Genomic DNA, 24727 nt, shown 5'->3' with positions numbered 1-24727 from the left:
ACTACATTTGTGTGTGTGTGTGTGTGTGTGTGTGTCTCAGTTTGAGCGTCTCAGCCCTGATCTCCTATGTCTTTGAGATTAGACCCAGATGCTACACCTTCTGCTCCTCAGACCCAAGAAAACAAACCTTTCTTTCTATTTCCATCCCTTTATCGCTCACTTTCCTCCTTCCTTTGCTTCTGCTCATCCACCCTTCACTCTTTTCTCTCTCCCTCCATTCTCAAGTCAATGGCTGCTCTTCTGTCATTTTTTTTTTTTCAGCAGCCCATACTGAAACATACAATGCATGGCATTCTCCATTGTACAGTGACATCTTTGCTGTGCCTTCACATGTTAGCATGCTGACCCTGTCTGGCAGGAGGGAGAGCAGTTCACAAAGGCACGTCGAAGTCTTTGATATATTTTTTTCATTTTCAAAGACAAATTGTTCTATTTCTTTGCCTCTCCACATTCCCCGGAGCTTATCATCCTCCTCTGCCACACCATCCCTCTCTTTTTTCTTTTCAAGTGCTCTGACAGTTGACGGTGATTTTTTTCTTTTCCTATCCTTTGGAAATAGATTCCCTCTCAACGTAGTAGCAGATAGTCCTTCCTCATTCTGCACGTAAATCTTTGCACTATCAATTATTTAAAAGAACTCATTCTGCCTCACTGAATCATAGCTCTTCTCCCTATTACGCTTTCATTATGAATTCAACAGGCAAATACACATTTCAGTCTCAACTTCAGCTCTGCTTCGAAACCTGGTGACCTTCCTACCTAGAGAGCATTTTAATGCAAATGCTGTTCCAGACTTATTATATATATATATATATATATATATATATATATATATATATATATATATATACACCCTACTGTTAAAAAGTTTGGGGTTGGTAGGTTTAATTTTGAGTAAGTAAGCTGTAGCTAGGTAATGACTTCGTAATGTACAAATTTTATAAGTAATTTTATAGAATGAAAGCTAACTTTCAAAGGCTTTGGATTAGTCAGTTTTTAAAGAAATTAATGCTTTTAATCAGCAAAGATGCATTGAACAGTAGTGGCAGTAAAGACCTTTATAACGTTACAAATTATTAAAGTGTAGTTCTTTTGAACTCTCTATTCGTCAAAGAATGCTGAAGAAAATATATATCCACAAAAATATTATGTAGCAGATCTGTTTTCAACACTTAATAATAAGTGTTTTTGAGCAGCATAATAGAATCATTTGAATAGAATCAATGAAGACTTTAGAAAGATGTTGAAAATTCAGCTTTGCATCACATTTTAAATGACATCTTATCAGAAATAAATTACAGAAATAAATCTCATTTTAAAATATATTTAAATAGTAATATGTTTTACCAAATGAATGTAGGCTTGATAAGCATAATAGAAAAATGATAAAAAAAAAAAAAAACTTCCCCCAGTTTGTTAAAACTGTAGTGTATATTTAATTTATTGCTAAAATCTAAAATGCATTGATAAAATACATCTGAGTTTCCATCTCAAGAGCTGTTGAGCTGTATACACACCTCAAGAAAAGCTACTTATAATTTCTTATCCCTGATGAATGTCAATAATTTAAAGAAATGGCTACAGCGAGCGTAGCGTGCTCTTAAACATGTCCAGGTTTGATTCCTTAGCTTGTAAATAGCTACAAGTGACAACAACTTTTGCTTGTTGTTTTGTGATTTCATTTCAAGTCAGAGGTCATCTTGTTATTGGCAACAGCTTTGAGCTGTTAGCAAAAGCCTGTGGATTTAGTTGTCTGTGCTGTGGGTTTACAATGTAGACCTGTCTCTCTCTCTCTCTGTCTCAATGCCCTGTGGCCATGCTAACCCTCACTATTAGAGCTGACCCTGCCGGGAACCGTGTGACACTCAGTTAAACAGCTGAGTGAAAAGACTCATGGGTAATGAGCTGAAGCAGTTGGGAAGGTGTGGCTGCTGAGTGTTTGCATGTTTGCCGTCAGGTTGACATCAGTTAGTGAGGGTTTATGAGAATATGTGAAGCAGTACCACGGTAATTCTTTTTAAATTGCACTGTAGGTAACACAAATAGCATTCACAGAAGGATTTGGCAGAGCGATGTCAAATGAACCTCACCTCATCGGGAAATCACCTATTCTCAGAGAAAAATATAATTTTTAAGGGTTGCTTTAGGAATTTAGTTGCATAATGAGAGATTTTCTTTGCTTGTCTGAAATATTTCTCCTCTAACTCCTGAGAGTGTAAAAAAAAATATATATATATTTATATATTATATTGTAAAGATGCAAGATTATTGGAGTACAGTTTACAAGAATACTCCTTTTTTTAAGTGTACAGTAAAAGCATATATATACAGTACAGACCAAAAGTTTGGACACACCTTCTTATTCAAAGAGTTTTCTTTATTTTCATGGCTATGAAAATTGTAGATTCACACTGAAGGCATCAAAACTATGAATTAACACATGTGGAATTATATATGGAATTTTATACATAACAAAAGTGTGAAACAACTGAAAATATGTCATATTCTAGGTTCTTCAAAGTAGCCATATTTTGCTTTGATTACTGCTTTGCACACTCTTGGCATTCTCTTGATGAGCTTCAAGAGGTAGTCACATGGTCTTCCAACAGTCTTGAAGGAGTCCCCCGAGAGATGCTTAGCACTTGTTGGCCCTTTTGCCTTCTGTCTGCGGTCCAGCTCACCCCTAAACCATCTCGATTGGGTTCAGGTCCGGTGACTGTGGAGACCAGGTCATCTGGCGCAGCACCCCATCACTCTCCTTCTTGCTCAAATAGCCCTTGATGCCTTCAGTGTGACTCTACAATTTTCATAGTCATGAAAATAAAGAAAACTCTTTGAATGAGAAGGTGTGTCCAAACTTTTGGTCTGTACTGTATATATATATATATATATATATATATATATATATATATATATATATATATATATATATATATATATATATATATATAAATATATATATAAATATATATATATATATATATATATATATATATATATATAAACAAAATAAAAAATATTTGTAATAAAAAAACTACATCAAATATTTAACAAAATGTCATTTTTATATATATATATATATATATATATATATATATATATATATATATATATATATATATATATATATATATATATATATATAGGGAGTCTTTTTTTTACAATTACTTGCTACAAATGTATAAACTATCAGTCAGACAACAGAAGGCATGTAGCAGACTGTTTACAAGTTTTTCAGAAAAGTTTTTAACCATGTTGATCATCTAGAGGCTTTTGCGAATCAAATATGATACAGTAGTTTTTAGCGTCAAGAGATCTCATTTATTTCTCTTTCCTATGTGATCCAGCATTCTCTTTTCCCAGCATGCCTCCTTCTCTTTATAATCATTAGTTTCTGTAAGCTAGTGCGGTGACAGATATGACTTGTGGGTAGCACTGGAAATCTTAAACCAACATCATCCTCATGTGAGATGTGCGGTTGTTATGGATGAGGATGAACCTGGTGGTTCCGTATCCTGATAAACCTGCTCTGAACTGAGCCTTCGGTGCTGCTTTATCTGGGCTAAACAAAGCCATGATGCACAAACACACACACACACAAACCAGCACAGAAGGTCATCATGTCTATTAATGCTGTGTGCCTCTGAGCCATGGAGCAGACGGTATGGAACAGGAGGCGAATGAGATGAAAGGACAACAAGGAAAGTGGAGAGGGAGGTTAGAGAGGGAGCAGTATTTGTTTGGCCCCTGTACTGCCCTACGGCCCCCAGGAGTCTCCGTATACAGCTGGAGTGGGATGAGGACAGCTGAGATTCAGCTGAAATGATATCTGCTGTCATACTGCACTCACACACACACTTAAGTCCAGGAATCCATATTTTTTAAATTCTGGGAGAGAATGTTTTCCTTAACATTAAAGACATTTCAGTCTGTTCAGTCTTACTTTTTGTAAATAATTTCATAATAAAACATTAAAATTTTAATGGAACAAAAAACAAACATAAGTAATGTCTTAAGTGAAACAGTGGTAACATGTAGACGTGGAAGTGAATCCACGTGAATCAATCGAGACTGTTCACTTCACATTATTAGGAAACACAAACAAAACACATTTAGGTGGATCACAGAGGGATTGCATTCACTTCAAAAGCAAAAGTAATCCACTGTGTCTTCAGCAGCTTGGATGTTGGGAGTAAATGATGACTGCTATGTTTATTATTTCATCCAACAATAAAATATCTCAATAGAAGACATTCATGAAACAATGGCAGACTGTTTACAGCTCACTCAGGGCAGGTCGATGCTGGAGCCAGTGTTCATTTTGACAGCAAATTTTGATTTAGTTTTATAGTCTTTTGACGAAAATACCCTTCATTTTAGTCATCTGAATTTTTTTTGTTTTAGTCTAGTTTTAGTCGGCTAAATATATACTATCTACTATCTGTCCTTTGGATGAGACGTTAAACCGAGGTCCTGACTCTCTGTGGTCATTAAAAATCACAGGATATCTTTCGAAAAGAGTAGAGGTGTGACTTCGGCATCCTGGCTAAATTCGCCCATTAGCCTCTGACATTCATGGCCTCCTAACTATCCCCATATCTGCTGATTGGCTTCATCAATTAAATGGAAATTAAATATAATAAAAATATAAATGTATGAAAAATATAATAAAAATATAATTTATGTACCCAAAATATCAACAATGACCAGGAAAAAAAGCTTGAAATACACTGTGACTCTTATTTTGAAATGCCTTCATGTTTGACTGTTGACATAGTTGCATGCTGCTCATTCAAGTTCAGATGAGGTGAATCAAATTTGCATTCTTACCACCATCTAAAACATATTACCATATAAATATTGCGATATTTATATGGTAATAATTCCTCAACATTAGCTCATAAGCAGTCCCTCGGCATAAATGTGCGCTATTCATTGATTATAACCAGCACGGAAGCAATCTGAAGCTGCGTTTTCTAGCTATTCGATCAGGACAGTACAATGCAAATGTACAAGACATCAGCCCTCCTGACAATTGATCTTTCCAAATTGTCCTTCCCTAATATTTTTGTCTCGTTTTTATTCGTTGATGAAAATGAGAGTATATTTTTGTATTATTATTATAATTATTATTATTTATTTTTTTTATTATTAAAAACTGTTTTTTATTTCGTTATTGTCTCATTTTCATCTGTGAGAAAATGCTGACAAAAATTATGACAAAAATAATTTGCTGAAACGCCAGTGTCTGTCAACAGATGTGGGAGGGGCATGGCAAAGCTACGTCACTTCACCAATAATCTGTGAAAGGCTTGCTCTGAGAAAGTGCTTATGATTTATGGTGATTTTTTATAAAGCACTCGGTGGATTTTTATCATTATAGGCTGATTGTGTACACACACTGCGAAGAAACATTTCAGTTCAAACAACATGTAAAAGTGAATTTTGCATCCGATGAACCCTTTAAATAAATGCAATCTAGCTAGATCTAAAATCCCTAGGAGTTAGTTATAACACCACCGCAAAGTAAGTCAAATTTTACATGAACTGTGTTTGGAGTCTTAATTGAATGGAGAAAGACTTTTTAAACAATACAAAGTAGACTACACATCTTTAATGAATCTGGCAACAGTCACTGCAGTTTCTGATGGTGTCTGAGCAGTAATAAACTTCTGGCTTCTGTTGCAGTGCTTTTGTCTGCAGTCCAGTCCAAAATATAGAAGTGTATTGAGTCAGGCTGCTTTTATTCTTAAAATGCTTTCATTTTAGTCTATTTATGCTTTTATTCTAGGCCTGCTTTCAGTATATAAATGTTTTGATTAAATGAAATGGAAAGAAATGTAATACATTTTTTTGTTTGTTTAATTTTCTTTTTTTCTTTATTTTTTTTTTTCTTTATTTTTATTGCAAGGATGCATTAATTTGATACTAGAATCAAAGGCATTTATACGGTCAAAAAATATTTTAATTTAACATAAATCCTGTTCTTTTGAGCTTTCAATCCATTAGATATTCCTAAAAAATTGTTTAATGTTTCCATAAACATGAAGCAGCACAACTGTTTTCAGCATTTATAACAGTAATATATACATACGTATATATCAAATATATAGCAAATCAGCATATTAGACAGATTTCTGAAGGATCATGTGACACTGAAGACTGGAGTAATGATGCTGAAAATTCATCTTTGATCACAGGAAGAAATAAAGAACAGTTATTTCACACACACATTTAACTGATGTGTCTACGAATAATCTAATGTAAATGCATACTCAGCACTTGTGAAGCAATCTCATAAACCCTCCTGACCTCACCACCTATCTTTATTTCCCTTACTCTCTGGTTATGTGTGTGTGTGTGTGTGTGTGTGTGTGTGTGTGTGTGTACATGTACAGTATGTGGGTGGTGGGTGTATGTTTAATAATATGAGTGCAGGGATGGCATGGTGGTGGGGTTTCATGGTTCATCTCTACTTGTTAATGGATGTTCATATAAACCCTCCTCAGCCGGGACAATACAAGCCCCTTGACTGAAATTAGACGGTCATAACCATTGCAGAATGCTGACTGGACGAATCGTCCAGATCTGAGAGACGTGCCAGAGAATGAGCTGTACATCCATCAAAAAAGCACCTGCAGCGGCGGAAGGCATCTGGCTACAATCCCTGCAGTGCTCAGACACTGTCTAAGTGGTCATAAAACTTCTGTCGCAGTGCTTCTCCATAACTGCTTGCAGTGTGACACTTCAGTCTGCAGCTGCTGTAAACCAGAACTCTTAGTCTGGAACTTTGAATGCAGAACCAATTTAATTTAGTTTAATCTTAAATCAGGACCTGATTCTAGTCAGAATGCTTTTATTTTTGAAATGCTTTCGTGTTTTTTCTGTTGCTGCTTTTATTCCAGAGATGTTTTAAGACTAGAACCGCTTCTTCTCTACATCTGTTTTTCAGTATTAGAACAGTCTGTTTCTGTTAGTCTTAAACTGCTTTGACTACTTGATTTGCTTGTAGTTTAAAGGGATAGTTCATCGTAAAAAATTGAAAATGACCACATGATTTATTCACCCTCAAGCCATCCCAGTTGTATATGACTTTGTCCTTTAAGACAAATACACTTGGAGTTATATTACAAAATGTCCTGGTTCTTCCCAGCTTTTTAATGGAGGTCGAGATTTTGTCCAAGTCCAATAAAAGTGCATAAATCCATCATAAAAAGTTATCCAAATGGCTCTTTGAGTTTAATACTGAACTGCTTTCACGGTAGAATTGATATTTTGAATAGATATTTTTATAGATATGTATTTTTTATATTTTAGTTTTAGTTAAATAGTTTAGTTTCAAGGTTTTAGTAATTTCCTTATCTGTTTTTGTGATTTTAGTTTTTTTTTATCTTTTATCTTTTTTAGCTTTGTTAACTACCTGAAATATATGAGTGAAATCTTACTGAAACGAAATTCTACTACATTTATCAATATATTAAACATCAGTTATGTTCATTTTTATGATTTCGTTTTTTTATTACATTTCTCAAAACACTGAAACAAAAAATAACCCACTATGAACATCATACGAACTATGAACATACTGTCAGCACTGCTTATAAATATTGCAAGTGTAACGTCAGTGGTTCTACTCAACACGCTCCGAGTGGGATTCGAACCACTGTTTCCGGCATGTGAGATGGGCCTCTGTTACAAAAGTATCCAACATAAAAATACCATATAGAAACAATTGAGTACAAAGCACACGGTTTTACAGAAATATGTCTGTCTTGGATGTGAATGTATCACAGCAGTTTTACATTCACTGTGGCCACTGATTGCTGCTGGAAACTTGTCGGCTGTTAGCTAGAACTCTGTTACCTTTTCACCTCCCTGTCTAAAGCCAAAACCCTCTTGTAATCTATCTTTAATGCACTTTAAAAGTTTTCCCTGTTCTACCAGCCGCGATGAGCTCCATAATGGTATCTCTGGGCAGCACAATCGCTCTTATGGAGCCGAGAGTGCGATCTGCTCACTCTCAGCGGCACTAGTTAAAGGTTTGAGCAATTGACTCTCCCCTACAGAGCTTGAGTCCTAAATGCAGGAAACTCCATTTGCAAATCAGTTGGCAAACTGTGTTTATCCACCAGAGCAAAAATAAGTGGATAGAAAATGTTACACCACAGATCATTTGAGGTTAAGAAAATGCATGTATTTGAATTGCATTCACAGGCTTTGCATGGAGAGGAACACAAACCCAGGTTGTCCAATTGATTGGACTGTTACAACTGTAAACAACACAACAGTAAATTCACCACCAATCAGTCACTCTAAGAGTGTACTGTGTGCTCAATTACCACAAAACAAAACACCATCCGAGCCCTTAGCAACAGAAAACATCCAATAGAACCTTAAAATGTGTCTAAAATGTGCTGTTTCATCTTTTTGCAGGAGTACACCATCGATGTCTTCTTCAGGCAGAGCTGGAAGGATGAACGGCTGAAGTTTGAGGGACCGATGAACATTCTGCGGTTGAACAACCTGATGGCCAGTAAGATCTGGACTCCAGACACATTCTTTCACAACGGGAAGAAATCTGTCGCGCACAACATGACCATGCCCAACAAACTGCTGCGGATCCAAGATGACGGCACCCTGCTGTACACCATGAGGTAAGCAAGGTGTTATTTTCGCTAAGTGCTTTCAAAGTTTCAAAAGCTACCGCATCTAACAACATTGGAAAGTGCTGTGCATTTAAAATTTGACATTCTCAGTGCCGGTGCAGTTGAATATGTTAATAAATATATTCTTTTAAACACAGAACATTGACCCCTACTGTAAAACTATTAGATTTATGATCATACTGTCTTTCAAATTGTAAACAAGTAGCATCTACTCACCCTCAAAACATAACTTTTCTATAAAAGTTCACTTTAAGTTTTGTTCTCATCCAATGATATTGTCTTACACTGAAAATATTGGCATACAATTACAGACAGTCAGATCAGCTTTAAACATATATGATTTATGGTCATATTGTTTGTTTTCACTTTCAAAAATCTGGCCTATGATCTTAAACTACAATCCAAGTTTTCTCTTTTTTCCTTTTTTTGGATGAGGGACATACCCAAACTGCAGATATCTTGCCCTCCAGTCTTTTTTCAGTGAATAATGACTTTAATTTTGATCTGTTCCTCACATAATGTTATCAGAATTTATATTTTTGGTGAACGATCCATTTAGCTCATATTGTGGGTGGCAAATGGAGTCATTCCTCATGTAAATCCCTGAATCACCTTGTATTCCAGAAAATTAGGATAATTCATTCCTCACCGGCTCCCACACTATGACAGGCAGTTGTATTGATTTAGCCACTAATTAAGATGTTTCATCTGTTTTCAGAAATGTGACACGCACTTTTATAAGAGCCGATTTTATTGAAACCATTGACCTTCTCTTAGTAAAGCGCAGTCCTCATTCTAATATAAATATTCAAGAGTCTGCGCACATCATCATCAATCTCCTTAATTACCTGCAGATAATTACCACAGGAAGAGCAGAATCTGCAATATATTGTCGTGTGTCGTGTACACAAGCCCCAAACAACATGGCCTTTCATAATGACTCGATCTCGACTATGTTTATCCTGACGCTGCTCCAGAACACATCATGACACTCTCCAACACGTACACTCTCAAATTCGTTTTTTCTTTTTTCTCTCTCTTCTAAATGGCTCTCTTGCTCCCAGCTCTTCCTGTGAGCACAAATGCTCCTCGTCGCTGCCAAATCAATGAGAGCCTGACTCAGCTGTGAAGTGCAGGAAGAAAAAAGAAACAAACCGAGAGAGAGACTGAGAAAGCAACAGACAAGAGTGAAATAGAGGAGAAATGGATGTTAAAATGAACTTGCATTTATAAGATAGAGTAGGGTAGAATAGAGACTAGTAATAAACTACTAGTAAGAGATTGTTGATCTATTGAATAGACACAATATTATTGAGAATATAGAATTAGGCAGTATTTTGAATATTGCAGTGATTTTAATGCTCTTTTTTATTTTCCTTTTTTTTTAAGAGCTAAACAATAGTTTTAAGGATAAGAGTGTATACGTAAGAGAAAAAGTATGAGAGTAATGGAATGTGGGCAGACATCACCTGTGGCTTTTCTTTTCTATTTTTATGGTGGCACAAATAAAAAATAATTAAATAATGTTCCTCATTCAGTGAGAAAAAAATTAGGAGGGAGTGAGAGAGTGTGGAGAACATGACTTAAATATTTGTACTAGACTATAGCTGGTTTTGAAGGATTTTAGATTTGATCAAAAATACAGTAGAGTATAATATATATATATATATATATATATATATATATATATATATATATATATATATATATATATATATATATATATATATATATATATATATATATATATATAAAATAACAAATTGTATTACTCTTTGAAATAACCCTTTTATTTCTTTCAGCATCATTACTCCAGTCTTCAGTGTCATTGCTCCAGTTAATATTCTTTACTGCAGTCCACAGTTGTTCTCAAGGTTGCTTTGATGAATGGAAAGTTCAAACGCACATGAATTATTTGAAATATATTTTTCTTCTTTAACTGTTTAAATGTATTTACTGTCACTTTTGATCAATTTAATGTGTCCTTGCAGAAAATTAATTTCCATTTATTTCTAAGCTATATAGAACCCACCCACTCATGCTAGTAATGGTAATGGCATAAAATGTCCGCTTTTGTTGTGTTTGGAAATGTAAATCACAGGTTGACGGTGCACGCTGAGTGTCCGATGCATCTTGAAGATTTTCCCATGGACTTCCACTCCTGTCCTCTCAAATTCGGCAGCTGTGAGTAACAGCATGGAGTGTCTTGCTTGTAATGATTGATTTAAACTTTCAAACAATCATCTGCAAAGTTTTAATTGTGGCCCCTATTGAAATCATTCCTACAGATGCTTACACAACAACAGAAGTGACGTACACTTGGACAAAGAACGCATCCAATTCTGTGGTGGTAGAAGAGGAAAGCTCTAGATTAAACCAGTATGACCTGCTGGGACAAACTGTGGGCAACGAAACCATCAGATCCAGCACTGGTGAGTCAAGATACTTACAGAATGATGGATACGGTTTTATTATATAGAAAACAAGCAAAAGATTCTTCAAGGATGCTTCCAAAGTCATTCATATTTGAAACAATATGACAGTAAGTAAATGGTGACAGAAGTTTGTCCTCAAACAAAAGCTCTGAAAGCCGCAAAGACTGAACAGACACGTTTGATAAATATACAAGGATGATTCTGAGGACTGTCTGATGTCACTGCAGATTTGTCCTTCTTTCTATCATAGTCTATCAAGCACACACTCGTTCTGTTCTGCTAAATCTGCTGTGTGCTTTAACACGATCTCCAGGCAAGACTCAACAAACCCTGCCTGTCACTTCCTGTGGTTCACTCTCGCTGTCTTTCTCTCTCTCTCTCATGCACATCTTTGGTTTTCAGTGACATTTCTTGCATGTTGGCAGTTGGTAGCTCAGTAAAGCGAACATATCCTCAACGTGGGGTGAGATCGAGGCCAGAGCATGTACAAGAAATTCCACTTCAGTTGAGCACAGGGACTGTACAACAACAACACCCAAAAGACACGCCTCACGTCATGTTTAAAACATTATCTTTACAAATGGATAGCATATTCACAGCTTATAAGAAATTAAATACATTCTGGATGTTTTTCTTGCTCAACAGTAATTATAAGCACATATGGGATTATTAAAATATGGATAATGATAACTATAGAACAGAGTAACTGATGGGAGATATGTAACTTATATAAACTACTCATCTACTCCCTCAAAGTTAAATTTTTTAATGCTTTTGGAATAAGTCCCTTAAGGTCACCAAGGCTGTGTTTGTTTGATGCACAGTAAAATGGTAAAAACAATGTAAAATAACTGTTTTCTATTTTAAAATATTTATAAATGTAATTTATTCCAGTGAAGGCAAAGCTGAATTTCCCCTTCAGAAATCGTTCTAGCATGCTGATTTGGTGCTCAAAAACATTTCTTATACGTAGTTATCAAAGTTGAAAACAGTTGTGCTGCTTCATATTTTTGTGGAAAATGCGATACATTTTTTAGGATATTTTATTGATAGATTACAGACAGACAGAGACCGACTTACTGATTGATTGATTGATTGATTGATTTTAAATGTATTGAATTAAATGCATTCTCGACATTGCCACCAGGGGCACTATAGAATATTTTAACTTACAGCTGACATATCATGAAAATTTGACTTTTTAGTGTTCCGTTGAACACTATTTAGAGTCCCAGCCTCAGAGGAAACAAGAGAGCATTGGATTATTGATCTGTTTACTGTATATTATGCTGCTGCCACACAGATGTAATATAAACATGCAATTCTTCTGATTCTGATTCTGATTCTTTCCCAGCTGTTTACCTTCACAGACATAACAGTCTCTTTCTTCTTCTACTGAAAATAGGCATTTTCAAAATGATATAATAAATGATGATCTATGGAATATTTTGAGCTGAAACTTCACAGTCAGATGCTGGGGACACCTGAGACTTATATATTGTAAAAGAAAAAAAAAAGGGGGGGGGGGGGGGGCAAAATCGGTTTTTGCCTATTTTCTTTTCTGCCAGTTTTTAGTTTAAGGTCAACTACTGTCATTGAAAAGCAATGTTTTAAGAGAATTTTGTTGAACATGCTGCTATTGTAACCAATTGTATAGTGAAAGTGGATGCACATGTAAACCTGGATTGATTCTTAATACTATTCAATAAGCTCAAATATAAGGATGTTTCCATTTCATTTCCTAAGACAGTATTCCCCTGCCGAGCAGTGGCTTTGCTTGTTGTGTCCTGCGGGACTGGTGTCTTCTGCCCAGACCCATTTGTTAAGCTCCATTTACATCACCCATAGCAAGCGGATGTACTCAGACCGGTACCGGCGACACGCGCACACAAATGTGTGCATTAAAACACACATGCATGAGCCTTTGGGGCTTTCCTCCCGAGGCACTTGTAAGTCCCCATCATGTGATGTGAGATTAATCATTCATTACAACAGTGTGAACATGCCGTCTAGTGTGAAGGAAATTGGGTCATCTGCCACACTTGAGTGTGCACTACATTTTGGACACTTGAGTGTTCGTAATATCTGAAGGATTTTTTAATACCTTTCTTCCTTGAGGCCACAGGCTGGGAAACCACTTAGAGTAAAACCACTCCAGTTTGTGTGTGTGTGTGTGTGTGTGTTCACATTGATTAATGATGCAATGAAGGGGTGTGTTTACAAAAACCAAGTGCAGTCGAAAGGCACAATGTCCGATGGGCACTTAAGCATGATGTCAGGAGGCGCAACGCCCATGTTTTATTCAGTCTTGTCTTTGCTTTAAAGGGATAGTTCACCCAAAAATGAAAATGTGATGTTTATCTGCTTACCCCCAGGGCATCCAAGATGTAGGTGACTTTGTTCCTTCAGTAGAACGCAAACCAAGATGTTTAACTCAAACGGTTGCAGTCTATCACTTGTATCTTAAGTGGATGGGAATGTCAGCTAAAACATGCAATAAAATAAAATAAAATAAAAAACATACAGAAACAAAACCAAATGAAACCCTGCATATTGCGGACTTATAAGTGCATTACCGCCACTTTTCTCTCAAGTGGACCATTGACACTCTATCTGCAATCCCAATTAGGAGTGTAAATGGTCCATTTGAGAGATAGGTGGCGGTAATGCATTTATAAGTCTGCGATCCGCCATAAAGCAAGAAGAAGATGCCTTGTGCCTGTAGCACATTGTGTGAATCAGAGGTAAAAAGAAAACAATATAAATACTGTTCAGTTTCTTGCACAGACCGATTGCTTCGTGTCTTTACACATCAATGTATCATCACAAGCCGTAGGGTTTAATTTGGTTTTGTTTGTTTTGTTTTATTCTATGTTTTAGCTGTGATTCTTTATAAGAGTGATAGTCTGCAACGGTTTGAGTTAAAAATCTTGGTTTGTGTTCTGCTGAAGAAACAAAGTCACCTACATCTTGGATCCCCTGGGGGTAAGCGGATAAGCATCAAATTTTCATTTTTGGGTGAACTATACCTTTAAGATAACAATAAATACACATTAGTATATCAATGAGTAATCTGTTTCATGAGTCACATTTCACCCCAAAATTCAGGAAAGGAACTATTAGAAATAATATTTTGCTTTAAGAACATGAAGCCTATATTTAGAACCATTAAGATTTTATGACATTATTTTCGTGAAATTCAAGCAGTGTTACATTAATGAGAATATAATGAAATGTTCCATTGTGAATAATGAGAATTACAAAAAAAAAGAAAAGAAAAGACAAAACACTGTCAGGAAACTGTCCAGATGCATTACAGTAATGAGAATTTTGAGGGAGAAATGTGCTTAATTATCATGAAAATAATGTCAAATGCAGCAGATCTTAAAAGAATAGTTCACCCAAAAAATTAAATCCCTGATATCCTTCGGAACATGAAAGAAGATATTTTGAAAAACATATTGTTTTGCATATGGAAGTCAGTGCAGTCCACACATTTCATCCCAATAAATTATAAAATGCATATATTTTCTGCTCCAAAGAAAGGGTTTGAACAACAAGAGGATGAGATCATGATGACTGAATGTACATTTTTGGGTCCCATAAATTAGTCTTATTTTTCTTAATTTATGTTATGTTATGTTATGTTATGTGTGCCCTAGACCTTTTCACAATATTAACTTGCACAAAGCAATTATTAAAGGTGTAGTTCACCCAAAAATGATAAATCTGTTATTATTCACTCACTCTAATGTCTTTTGAAACCTTAATGGTAAAATGTAATTGAATGTACAAAATGACAAGAAAGCACCACAGACATTTGTAACAACATGAGGGTGAGTTTATGACACACTCATGTTTATGTTTTGGTGAACTACTGGTTTAATCACAAAATCGCCCCTCTCTTTTTGTTAATCTCTTTTCTATCCATCATGATGTTCACACACTGAGATCTCTGTGTTTTTGTGAGATCATTACTGGCGAACATGCTTGATGCCGATGGTTCCATCAAAGTGTCTGGGTTTCCCCTGCGTAAAGATGGAAAACGAGAGACAGAGAGAGAGAGAAGGGGAAAGATCAAATGATGTTGGCATACTGTCAGTGCCATCGTGCTTAGAAGATGAGACATCTGGATTCCAGGCAACATCACCATGATGATCAGCAACACGGCTGCGGTGGGAGAGAGTGACACACGCTCACCAGCGGTAATTAGCAGTGTAGATCTGTCATCGTTTGCACTGCTTTTGTGTTTGGATGTGTGGGATCAGACTTCTGACTCTCAGCACAAAGTCTAGTCTACACAGCAGCTTATTATGGCCCAAAAACACCCACTTAGATATGAATAGATTGTCTGATAAACATGTAAAAGTGACCAGCCACAGTTCTTTTTCTTTTAGTGATGGAAATAGAATCTGAAATAGTTGATAACACAATAATTAGCATTTTTTCACACTGCAAAAACTCTTATTTTGTATATTAGTCTCGCAAATATCTAAACATTCTTAAATCAAGATACATTTACTTGAGAAGCAAGTATACATTTTGTTTTGATTTTTTTTTAAAATTAAGTGAGTCTATGCTTGGAGCAAAAAAAAAAAAAATTATATGGTTCCATTTTTTATATCAGTCAACTTCATTATTTAATATGAACTAACAATGAAGAATACTTCAATAGCATTTAATAATAGATTATTAAGATTATTTAAATGCAGTAACCTTTTTATATAAAATGTTATTTAAAAACAATTATTGTGTATGTTTTATCAAGTAAATTTATGTATTTATTTATTTATTTATTTATTCATTCATTTATTCATTAATACATACTAATACATGTTGTACATTTTAATATTATTTAATGGATCTGAGCTAACATGAACTAACAATAAATCGTTGTACTTTCATTAACTGATATTAACATAGATTAATAAATATTGTAACAAATGTACTTCCCATTTTAGTTAATGTGAATTTATTAACTTTAATGAGACCTTATTTTAAAGTGTTAGAAAAATAGCTATCAATGTGGTAAGAAAATTAAACTTAATTTGAACAAGATTATGTTTCTTACCCCACTGACAGATTTTTTTTAAGCATAAACAGATTTAATTTTTATACATTTTTTAGAAAACAAGAATTGATTTTGTGTAAATGTCTCAATATTTAAGAATTTATGGATAGAAAACAAGATTAAAAATATATTAAATATAGATTTTTTTCAGTATAATTAAACTAATACTGTTGAGAACATTGTGTTTGCAGACAGTTTTTAACAGATGTTTTATTGCTGTGTCACTCACCTTTTTAAACAGACTCCATATAGTCGTGTCTCAGAGGGCCGTTTCTTTGTCTTCATTAAATGATGTGTCTTTCTCCTGTTATTATTGTGTTGGTCTTCAGGTCAGGGTGAGGTCAGGCTTCTTAATGAGAATCTTTGTGTCAAGCGTAGTGTTGCTGTAATATATTAGCTCCGTTCCAAACCCTAGGGAGCTGTCTATCTAGACAACATTTTTAGGCATCTTGCACGCTTCCAAATCTTTCCACTTTCAAATATCCACTTTCATGGATAATAAAGGTTCAATTCATCAATGCCATTAAAGGAACTGTTATTTTTAAGTAAGCATTAATGGACTTACTGTATTTGTAAAACATTTTATTTAATCCACTCATGGGGTTTGATTTCGATTATGATGCTGTCTTGTAAAGCATCTGCTTCTGTAAAGAGTAAACAGCAGAGCAGCTCACTGGGGTTTGGAACGGAGCCAGTGTGTGTTCTGGAATCACGGCATCTCCTGTGACCTCATGTGACTGATCCTCATCTTCACGCTTTAATTAACATCTTTACGGTGCATAGACTGCAGCTCGGACACAGACTAACACAGTTTAGTTACAAAACCTAATGAGCTTCCTCACTGAATGCTGCTTTTTATTTATCAATTAGTAATTTTAGTGCTTCAACTTCAACTTATTTTAGCTGCCAAGGCAACATTTGTGATTTTTGTTTTGATTTCACTTTAGTGTTTATAGTGGGTTTTTGTTTTGTTTTGTTTTTATTAGTTTTTTTTTTTTGTCATTTCATCCGCTTTCATTATTACATTATTATACATTTTTGTAATTTTGTGATATATATATATATATATATATATATATATATATATATATATATATATATATATATATATATATAAATGTACAAAATGTATTTTATTTTATATTTTATATTTTTATTATTATTATTTTATTTTAAATTTATTTCAAATTGTAATTTTAGTGTTTCTACATGGTTGCTGCCAAGGTATTTTTTTAAATTTTCTATTATTTTAAGTTTTAAATATAATATTATATTTAATTTGTTAATATTAATAATCAGGTTTCATTAAATTTTTTGTTAGTTTCTATAGCAAATTTATGATCTGCTTTCATCATTTCAGTTTTTTTTTTTTTTTTTTTTTTTTTTTGATGTTTTTTTTTTTTTTTGATGTTTTAAATATTACTATTAAGATTTTATTTATTTTTATGCAACTTTCAGCTTTGGTTATTTTTAGTTTAGTTACCAATGCTTCAACTTAAATTTATTTCAGTTAACTGCCGAAACTAAATTTTTCAATTTTAGTCTACTTTAGTTTCAGTTTTTCTAATATTTATATTTTACTTTACTTGAGCTTTATTTGAACAATTATCAAGCATGCTTTCAGTTGATTTAGTTCACAACGATGACTCCAGGTTATATATGATGCTGCCAGAACTTGGCCACAATGAGGTATCCAAGAAGTTTTCTGCCTACCATTTGGAGCAGTCTTCATGTCAAGAGTAAGCGTATGATGCTTTAAAATCCTGCCAAAGTAGGCAGCACAATAGGTTTGGAAAGAGATCAATTTCTCCAAAGTCTCTAAAAAACACATCTTTATACTCAGTAGAGACACATTCTCACACACGTACACGCCTGAACTCTCCCCTTCTTTTCTGTTTCTCTCTATCTATGCACATTTACATTTCATCATGCTGTTTCTCTAGTGGACTGCTGTTAATTAAATTAAATCAGACGTGGCTCAGCCTCATCTGTGCTTATTTTCCCCACCGCGGCTCCGTGCTGAGCTAACCGGTGCTTGTGATAGACGGAAACAAACTCCGAGAGGGTGCTGTGTGCAGTTGAACAAGGAAGAGAAGAGTGGAAGAGTGGGTTTTACAGGATTAGAGCTGGCTGAAATCCGTCTGTGCTTCCTCTACAGAAAGGACAAGGAGATCCCCCCCCCCCCCCTCCTTTGCCAAATGGCACCACCACGGCATCCTCCACCAAGATCCAAAGGCGTCAGATAGATTTCTCTCTTCTGTTGCCATGGGCAACCAATGTCTTTCTCCATCTTTCAGTTATGCCTTCCCCCTCTCTCTCTGTTTTGTGGGCTGCTTGCTGGTAGACATTCTCCATTTCCAGGCGGCTTGCCACCTTTCTGTGTCTCTTTGAGCGGTTGGGATATTGCTCTGTGATGATGAGGTTCAAACCCTCATGATGATGTTGAGGAGATTTTCTCTCTCTATGCCATTTTGCTTGGTAACAAACTGACCTGATCTTTTCATCCATGGGCTTCGTGAGATGAGGTGTAATTGTGGAATCCCTCAAAGAGCTCTCGGCTTATAATTACATTTATCTTTCCCTCCCCTGCTATGTGACATCAGCTCTTTCGGAATATCCTCGGATCGCAATATGCGTTTCATAATCCTGCTCTTTGATGTTCTATTGAAAGAGTGCCGCTTCTTCACATTAGTCCCATTTTGTACACTATTTACTTATGATTTCCCATCAGGATCCAAAATTAGATTTTTGTCAGCAACTCATGTAGATTCTCCAAATCTGTTCATGAAGAAACAAACTCGTCTCATATTGGATGATCTGAGGAGGAGAAAATGTTCATTTTGGGGTGAATTATTATTTTAAAATCGAATCTTTTTTTTTTTTTTTTTTTATGTCTAGGTTCCTACACAAACATCTGATGGATGAATTTTCCGCTGAGGTTAAAGTTGTCAAAAGTCATGTGACAGTCACTAAGTTTTAAATGTAAACCTCTTGTATGTATGACTTGAATTGTTCACATTACTACAAATCGTTGGATCAATATTCCGATTTAAAACATGTATTATGTTGCGAATTAACTGATATTTGGGACTGTTTATCATAACTCTCTTTTGTCCTCACAGGTGAGTACACTGTGATGACTGCCCACTTCCACCTGAAGAGGAAGATTGGTTATTTTGTGATTCAGACGTACCTGCCATGCATCATGACCGTCATCCTGTCGCAGGTGTCCTTCTGGCTGAACCGAGAGTCTGTTCCAGCCCGGACTGTTTTTGGTGAGTTTCATCTCTGAGTGAATCTCGAAGTTCGAATCTCAAACTAATCATACATTTCAGATTGATCTGTGGTTTGGAAATAATTTGTACTTTGGACGCTACTTCAAAGAGGTGAAATAAAAGCCTATTTGTATATGTATTTTTGCTTAAAATTCAAATGTTGGGTGTTTTAATATCATAAATGGACTGTAATAACTAGAAACCACCATTTTGAGTGTGTTTATCAGGTTACATGTTAAGTTTTGAATATATTGGTTGATTACAATTGTAAACTTTCCACAGAGTCACTGTTGCTAAACTTTTTTGATGCACTATTGGCCTCCAGCCGAACTGATGCAGAAAACCTGCATAAATTAATTTAATGTGACAGATTAATGGAGGACTAAAGTCACATTGAGCTTAATAAAGAAGTGAAGGTTTGATCACAGATTAAAATTGACATGGCTATTGAGTTACAATTTTAAAAACAAAAGATTTATATATGCTGTATTTAGTGTGTATCTATATATAATTTATGTCACTGAAGAAATTAATTGAAAAATAACTAAATAAATATGTATGGTACAGAAAAATCCCAGTTACCATAGTTACCCGTTCATTTCTAAGGGGAAAACTGAAGAGGTGTTTTGGCTGTAGAGAGTGAAACATGCTGAAAAATATCATTTTACTTTTCTGGTATGAAATAATGATGAACAAAGATTTTTGTGAATCCCAGATTTTAAGTTCCCAGATTTTATGTGGCCCGTTTACAGGTTAAATAAGTAAAACGTTTTTGGCTCCCTGGGGGACCTTTCAGTAAAAGGTTTTTAAAAGAACCATTTTTCTTACTGTGAAGAACTTTTAAAAAATCTGAAGAACCTGTCACCATTATAAAGACTTTTTATAGAATGGAAAAGTTCCATGAATGTTAAATGTTCTTCGTGAAAACATAGATGCCAATAAAGAACCTTTAGAGTGTAGGTTGGTGGGCTAAACAGGCAGTGATGTAGAAGCAGGTGTTGATCTTCCTCTGCAGGGGAGGAGTTTATTCACACTATTACATACAGTAGAGTAGAGTAGAATAGGGGTGGAAACCTCTGGTCCTAGAGAGCCGCAGTCCTGTAGAGTTCAGCTCCAACCCTTATAAAAACTCACCTGCCTGTAGCTTTCTAACTCTTCAGACCTGGATTAGCTTGTTCAGGTGTGTTTGATTAGGGTTAAAGGAAAACTCTGCTAAAGGAGCTGCGGCTCTCCAGGACCAACGTTCGCCACCCCTGGAGGAGAACATTCCATATGCTGACATTTTGGCAGATTAGCTTCAATATAAGCTGTTTTTAGACAAGAAAGTTTTGAGTTCTGAAACTTACAGGATGTTTTTATAGCATAACTTTTTGTTGGAAGAAAAACTGGAGCATGTTTTCCAATATAGCAGTTCACCTGATTCTAGTTCATTAATAGAGTCTCATTGACCTAAATTGGATATTTTGGGTATTGAAAACATCCACAATGTCGACGTGCTTCAGGATCAGTACTGAGAAACACTATTGTAGCTAAAGAGGTGACCTTCAACCCATAAAATGCACAAGTAGCCCTGGGAGCCCCTGGCTAGTCCTCTGGCCTAGATTAGAGACTTTAGCAGGGAAGCCGGTCCTTTCTGAGCATTTCTGTGAGGATTTATGGAGCTCAGGTATGGAAAAATTTGGTTACTGTGGAAATTCCATGAGCTCTGTGTTGCTAAGCATGTAACGTTGAGAAGATGAGTCCTCCTGGCATAGTTTCAGATGTCTTTCTACCCCCACTGGCTGTCTCTCTCTTTTTGCCTGTGTCTTTATTCTCTGTTATCGGTTTCTCTCTCTGTCCCTGAAGTCTTCTGGGAGCTCTTCAGCTATCCCAGTCACTCTTTCTGTTTCTTATCTTTCTCGCACTATCCGTCTATTATATGAGCCTTTTAAACAACCTGTCATCGGTTAACCCTGAAAAGTCAGTGTATTAATTGTAGAGCATCAGATGAATTTGTAAAAAAAAGCTATATGACATTTTTACCATGTCGTAGATTGCTTATTAGAGTTTGATGAGGTGTTGAGATATTAAAGTTGAAATAGAGAGAATATCATTAAAATGGAGCTCAGATAAGCATGAAGGAGGTTGAGAGCTACATAATTGAAAACTTGCTCCAGGCTAAATAGCTCTGGAGCGTTATCTAATGTATACTTTATTATGATGCTTATATGTACACGGCGCAGCCATGTGTTTTTTAGTTTGTTGTATTAGTAAAGTATTAAAGTATTAGTCCAGCTGAAAATGTTGATTTGCTCACTCGCATGTTGTTGCAAACCAATATGAGTTTCCTTTACAAAAGCAGTTATATAGCTGGAGTGCCCAGAGTGCTTTTCATAATGGGGACAGGGTCTTTCAAGCTCAGAAAATAACAAAAAAGCACCATAAAATCCGTCTGTATGACTCATGCGGTACATTTTCTCTAGTCCTCTGATGTGATGCAATAGCTTCGTAAAAGGAGCACACCAAAATTACGAAGCCGTTTGCGGAAAATCTTGCCATCAGCGACAACTCTCAAATCTTCAAACACGTTCATTTCAAACATGGTGTTTAAAATAAACACATGGCACCAGGTTTGATGACAGTCATGTCGTTATCGATTGCATTGTGACAAGTTTGAATACATGCTAAATAAAGTTATCATATGACTTTAGAAGAGATGAGTCATGTGGACAAATTTAGCAGTAATTGTTTGTTCTTTTTAGAGATTGATAGCATGTTTATATGCTTTTACTTTTGTTGAATGGAAATAAGCAGCCATTCTGCCTAACATCATCTTATGCGCTTCACAGAAGAAAGAAATTCGTATGTGAGATAATCAGAAAACAATATTCATTTGTTGTTTGAAAATGTGGCAAAGGCTGTAAGTAAATGAAAGCATAGTTTAAAAATCTGCTCACCATCAAGCCATGCAAGATGTAAATGAATTTGTTTCTTTATCAGAACATGCTTTATCACTTGCTCAGCAATGGATCCTTTGCAGTGAATGGGTGCCGTCTGAATGAGAGCCAAATAGCTTATAAAAACATCAAAATAATCCACAAGAATTCAGCACCACTCAAGCCCATCAATTAACTTCTTGTTAGTAAAAAGGTGCATGTTTGTAATAAACCAATCATTAAGTTTTTATCTTCAAATCGTTGCTTCTATACAAACTAACTTACATTTTGGATGGGTGAGTACATTTTCATTGTAAGGTTAACTAATATACCAGTAAAAAAGAAAGCAGATGTTCTTGCCATGTATTATGGTAGGTTTTTATTTATTTTATTTTTTTACAGGTTCAGCTGGGTTTATTTGCAGCTCGGTGTATAATGATACTTGATGGAAACTGAAAAATAATTACACAGAATTCAGCCAATCTGCTGGTAACCATGCAATTTTATAAACTAAATTTAGAATGATGTTTTTTCTCAGATGGTATTTAGTTTTTAGTTTTTTTTTTAAGTACCAACAGAGGCAGTGTTTGAAGTCGTTTCAGGCAGTTTGGAGTGTGTTTCTTTCATCTCTCTGAAGTGCGGAAGTATGTTCCATTACATTTCTCTCCATGCCAAAACTGATACTTCTCCATCCTGCAGTCTAGAGTCTGACAGCGTCTCTACGAATGAGATGATTAAAGATTTATACACTTCTGCAAGCAAATCACCTGTTACCCAGGCAATCAGGGTTCCTGCGCAGTCTTCACTGCTCCCAGTACACCTGTATAATAGACTCCATATTCAATAAATGACAGTATTGTTATGATAAGGGGTTTTGTCTTGGGTTGGCTAAACCCCTGCTTAGGAATTCATTATTGCACCACACCTGTTTCTTATAACGGACACTATAAAAGTTGCACACATCCACACACACATCGCTGATTAGTTCTTAGCCTGTTAATGTGTTACCCTGTCTAGTTTCTGTCTTGCCTTGCCTTGTTTTGCCAACATACTTTGACCATGGATTGCTTATTGGATAACTCTTTTTGCCAGCTCTTGGATTATGCCTGTTTGCCCCTGTTTTGACCCATGCCTGTTTATGACCAAAATCTTTGTTCATCTTCGGAACACAATTTAAGATTATTTGGATGAAAACTGGGAGGCTTATGATTGTCCCATAGACTGCCAAGTAAATAACTGTGTCAAGGTCCAGAAAAGTATGAAAAGCATCGTCAGAATAGTCCATCTGCCAACCGTGATGTTATGAAGCGACGAGAATACTCATGCCACCGCAAGGATGCGCTGTTTCTACATGTATTTATGCTTTGAAAAAGAAACAGCGCATCCTTGTGGTGGGGCTGATAGTTTGAGTGATGTGGAAAGACACAGAGAAGAATGTTGACAAAGGAATTGTTGAATAAAGTTATTTTTGTTTTCTTCACTTAAAAACAGTATTCTCGTCACTTCATAACGTTATGGTTGAAACACTGATGTCAGATGGAATATTCTGACAATGCTTTTCATACTCTTCTGGACCTAGACAGTGTTTTTTACTTGACAGTCTAGCTCAACTCTCCCAGTTTTCATCCAAAATAGTAACCAGATTGGAGTAACCCTTTAATGACTGTTATAATGTTTAATATAAAAATATTTGGTTTATTGACCAATTAGTTGTGAATTAGTATGTCTTTTTACTCTCAATTGAATTTTGAATATTTTTTAATAAGATTATAATCACATAAATGATGCACTTTACTTGCCCAGTTACCATTTACTTTGACCATATTTTAAAAAGTGGGGCTAATGAGATGGTTCACAATGACTGATGAGTAAATTTCTCTCCATTTCCTGTGTTAATGTGTTCTCTATGATATTTGTAGATTGAGCTAATGGACTTCCTACGATTTGTAAACACATTTAAGATGGTCAGCTGAAATGTATCCGCTGTTTGAGATTATATTGATCTCTTTCGCATTTCACTGCAGCATTTCTTTTTTAGTCCTGATACATTGACTGCTTTGTCATTGGATGGATATCTGCAATTTGGCTAGGGGAATCTGCTCTTCTCTGGTAGTCAGCCCATTTCAAACTGCTGTCATACTCTTCCCACCTGGGATTGAATACTGCAAGGTTTGACGGCAATGGAAATTAATTGGAGGCATTTGTTTACATGCATGGTCGCAATCAGAGTCCCCAAGCTTGCCGTCTGTCAGGCCGATCTGTCATTGCAGACCTGGATCAGGCAGGAGTCAGGAAAGCACAGGTTCCTCTCCAGAATCCCTTTACGATATCACAGAGTCTCAGCTGAGAGTGTGAAAATGCTGGA

The 24727-nt window shown here is 35.6% G+C and overlaps 1 protein-coding gene across 1 annotated transcript in view; it reads left to right on the top strand.

Moving 5' to 3' along the window:
* Positions 1-24727, top strand: part of LOC127971015 (gamma-aminobutyric acid receptor subunit alpha-2-like) — a 51228-nt gene that overhangs the window by 19871 nt on the left and 6630 nt on the right. The window contains exons 5-8 of the mRNA XM_052573755.1: positions 8434-8654; positions 10768-10850; positions 10955-11098; positions 19295-19447. Coding sequence (XP_052429715.1) covers positions 8434-8654; positions 10768-10850; positions 10955-11098; positions 19295-19447 — 601 coding nt within the window. The remainder of the gene's footprint in view (positions 1-8433; positions 8655-10767; positions 10851-10954; positions 11099-19294; positions 19448-24727) is intronic.

Source organism: Carassius gibelio, chromosome B14 (assembly GCF_023724105.1).
Source record: "Carassius gibelio isolate Cgi1373 ecotype wild population from Czech Republic chromosome B14, carGib1.2-hapl.c, whole genome shotgun sequence".
NCBI lineage: Eukaryota > Metazoa > Chordata > Actinopteri > Cypriniformes > Cyprinidae > Carassius > Carassius gibelio.
The sequence above is the reverse complement of the archived record's forward strand: the minus strand, read 5'-3'. Positions and strand labels throughout refer to the sequence as shown.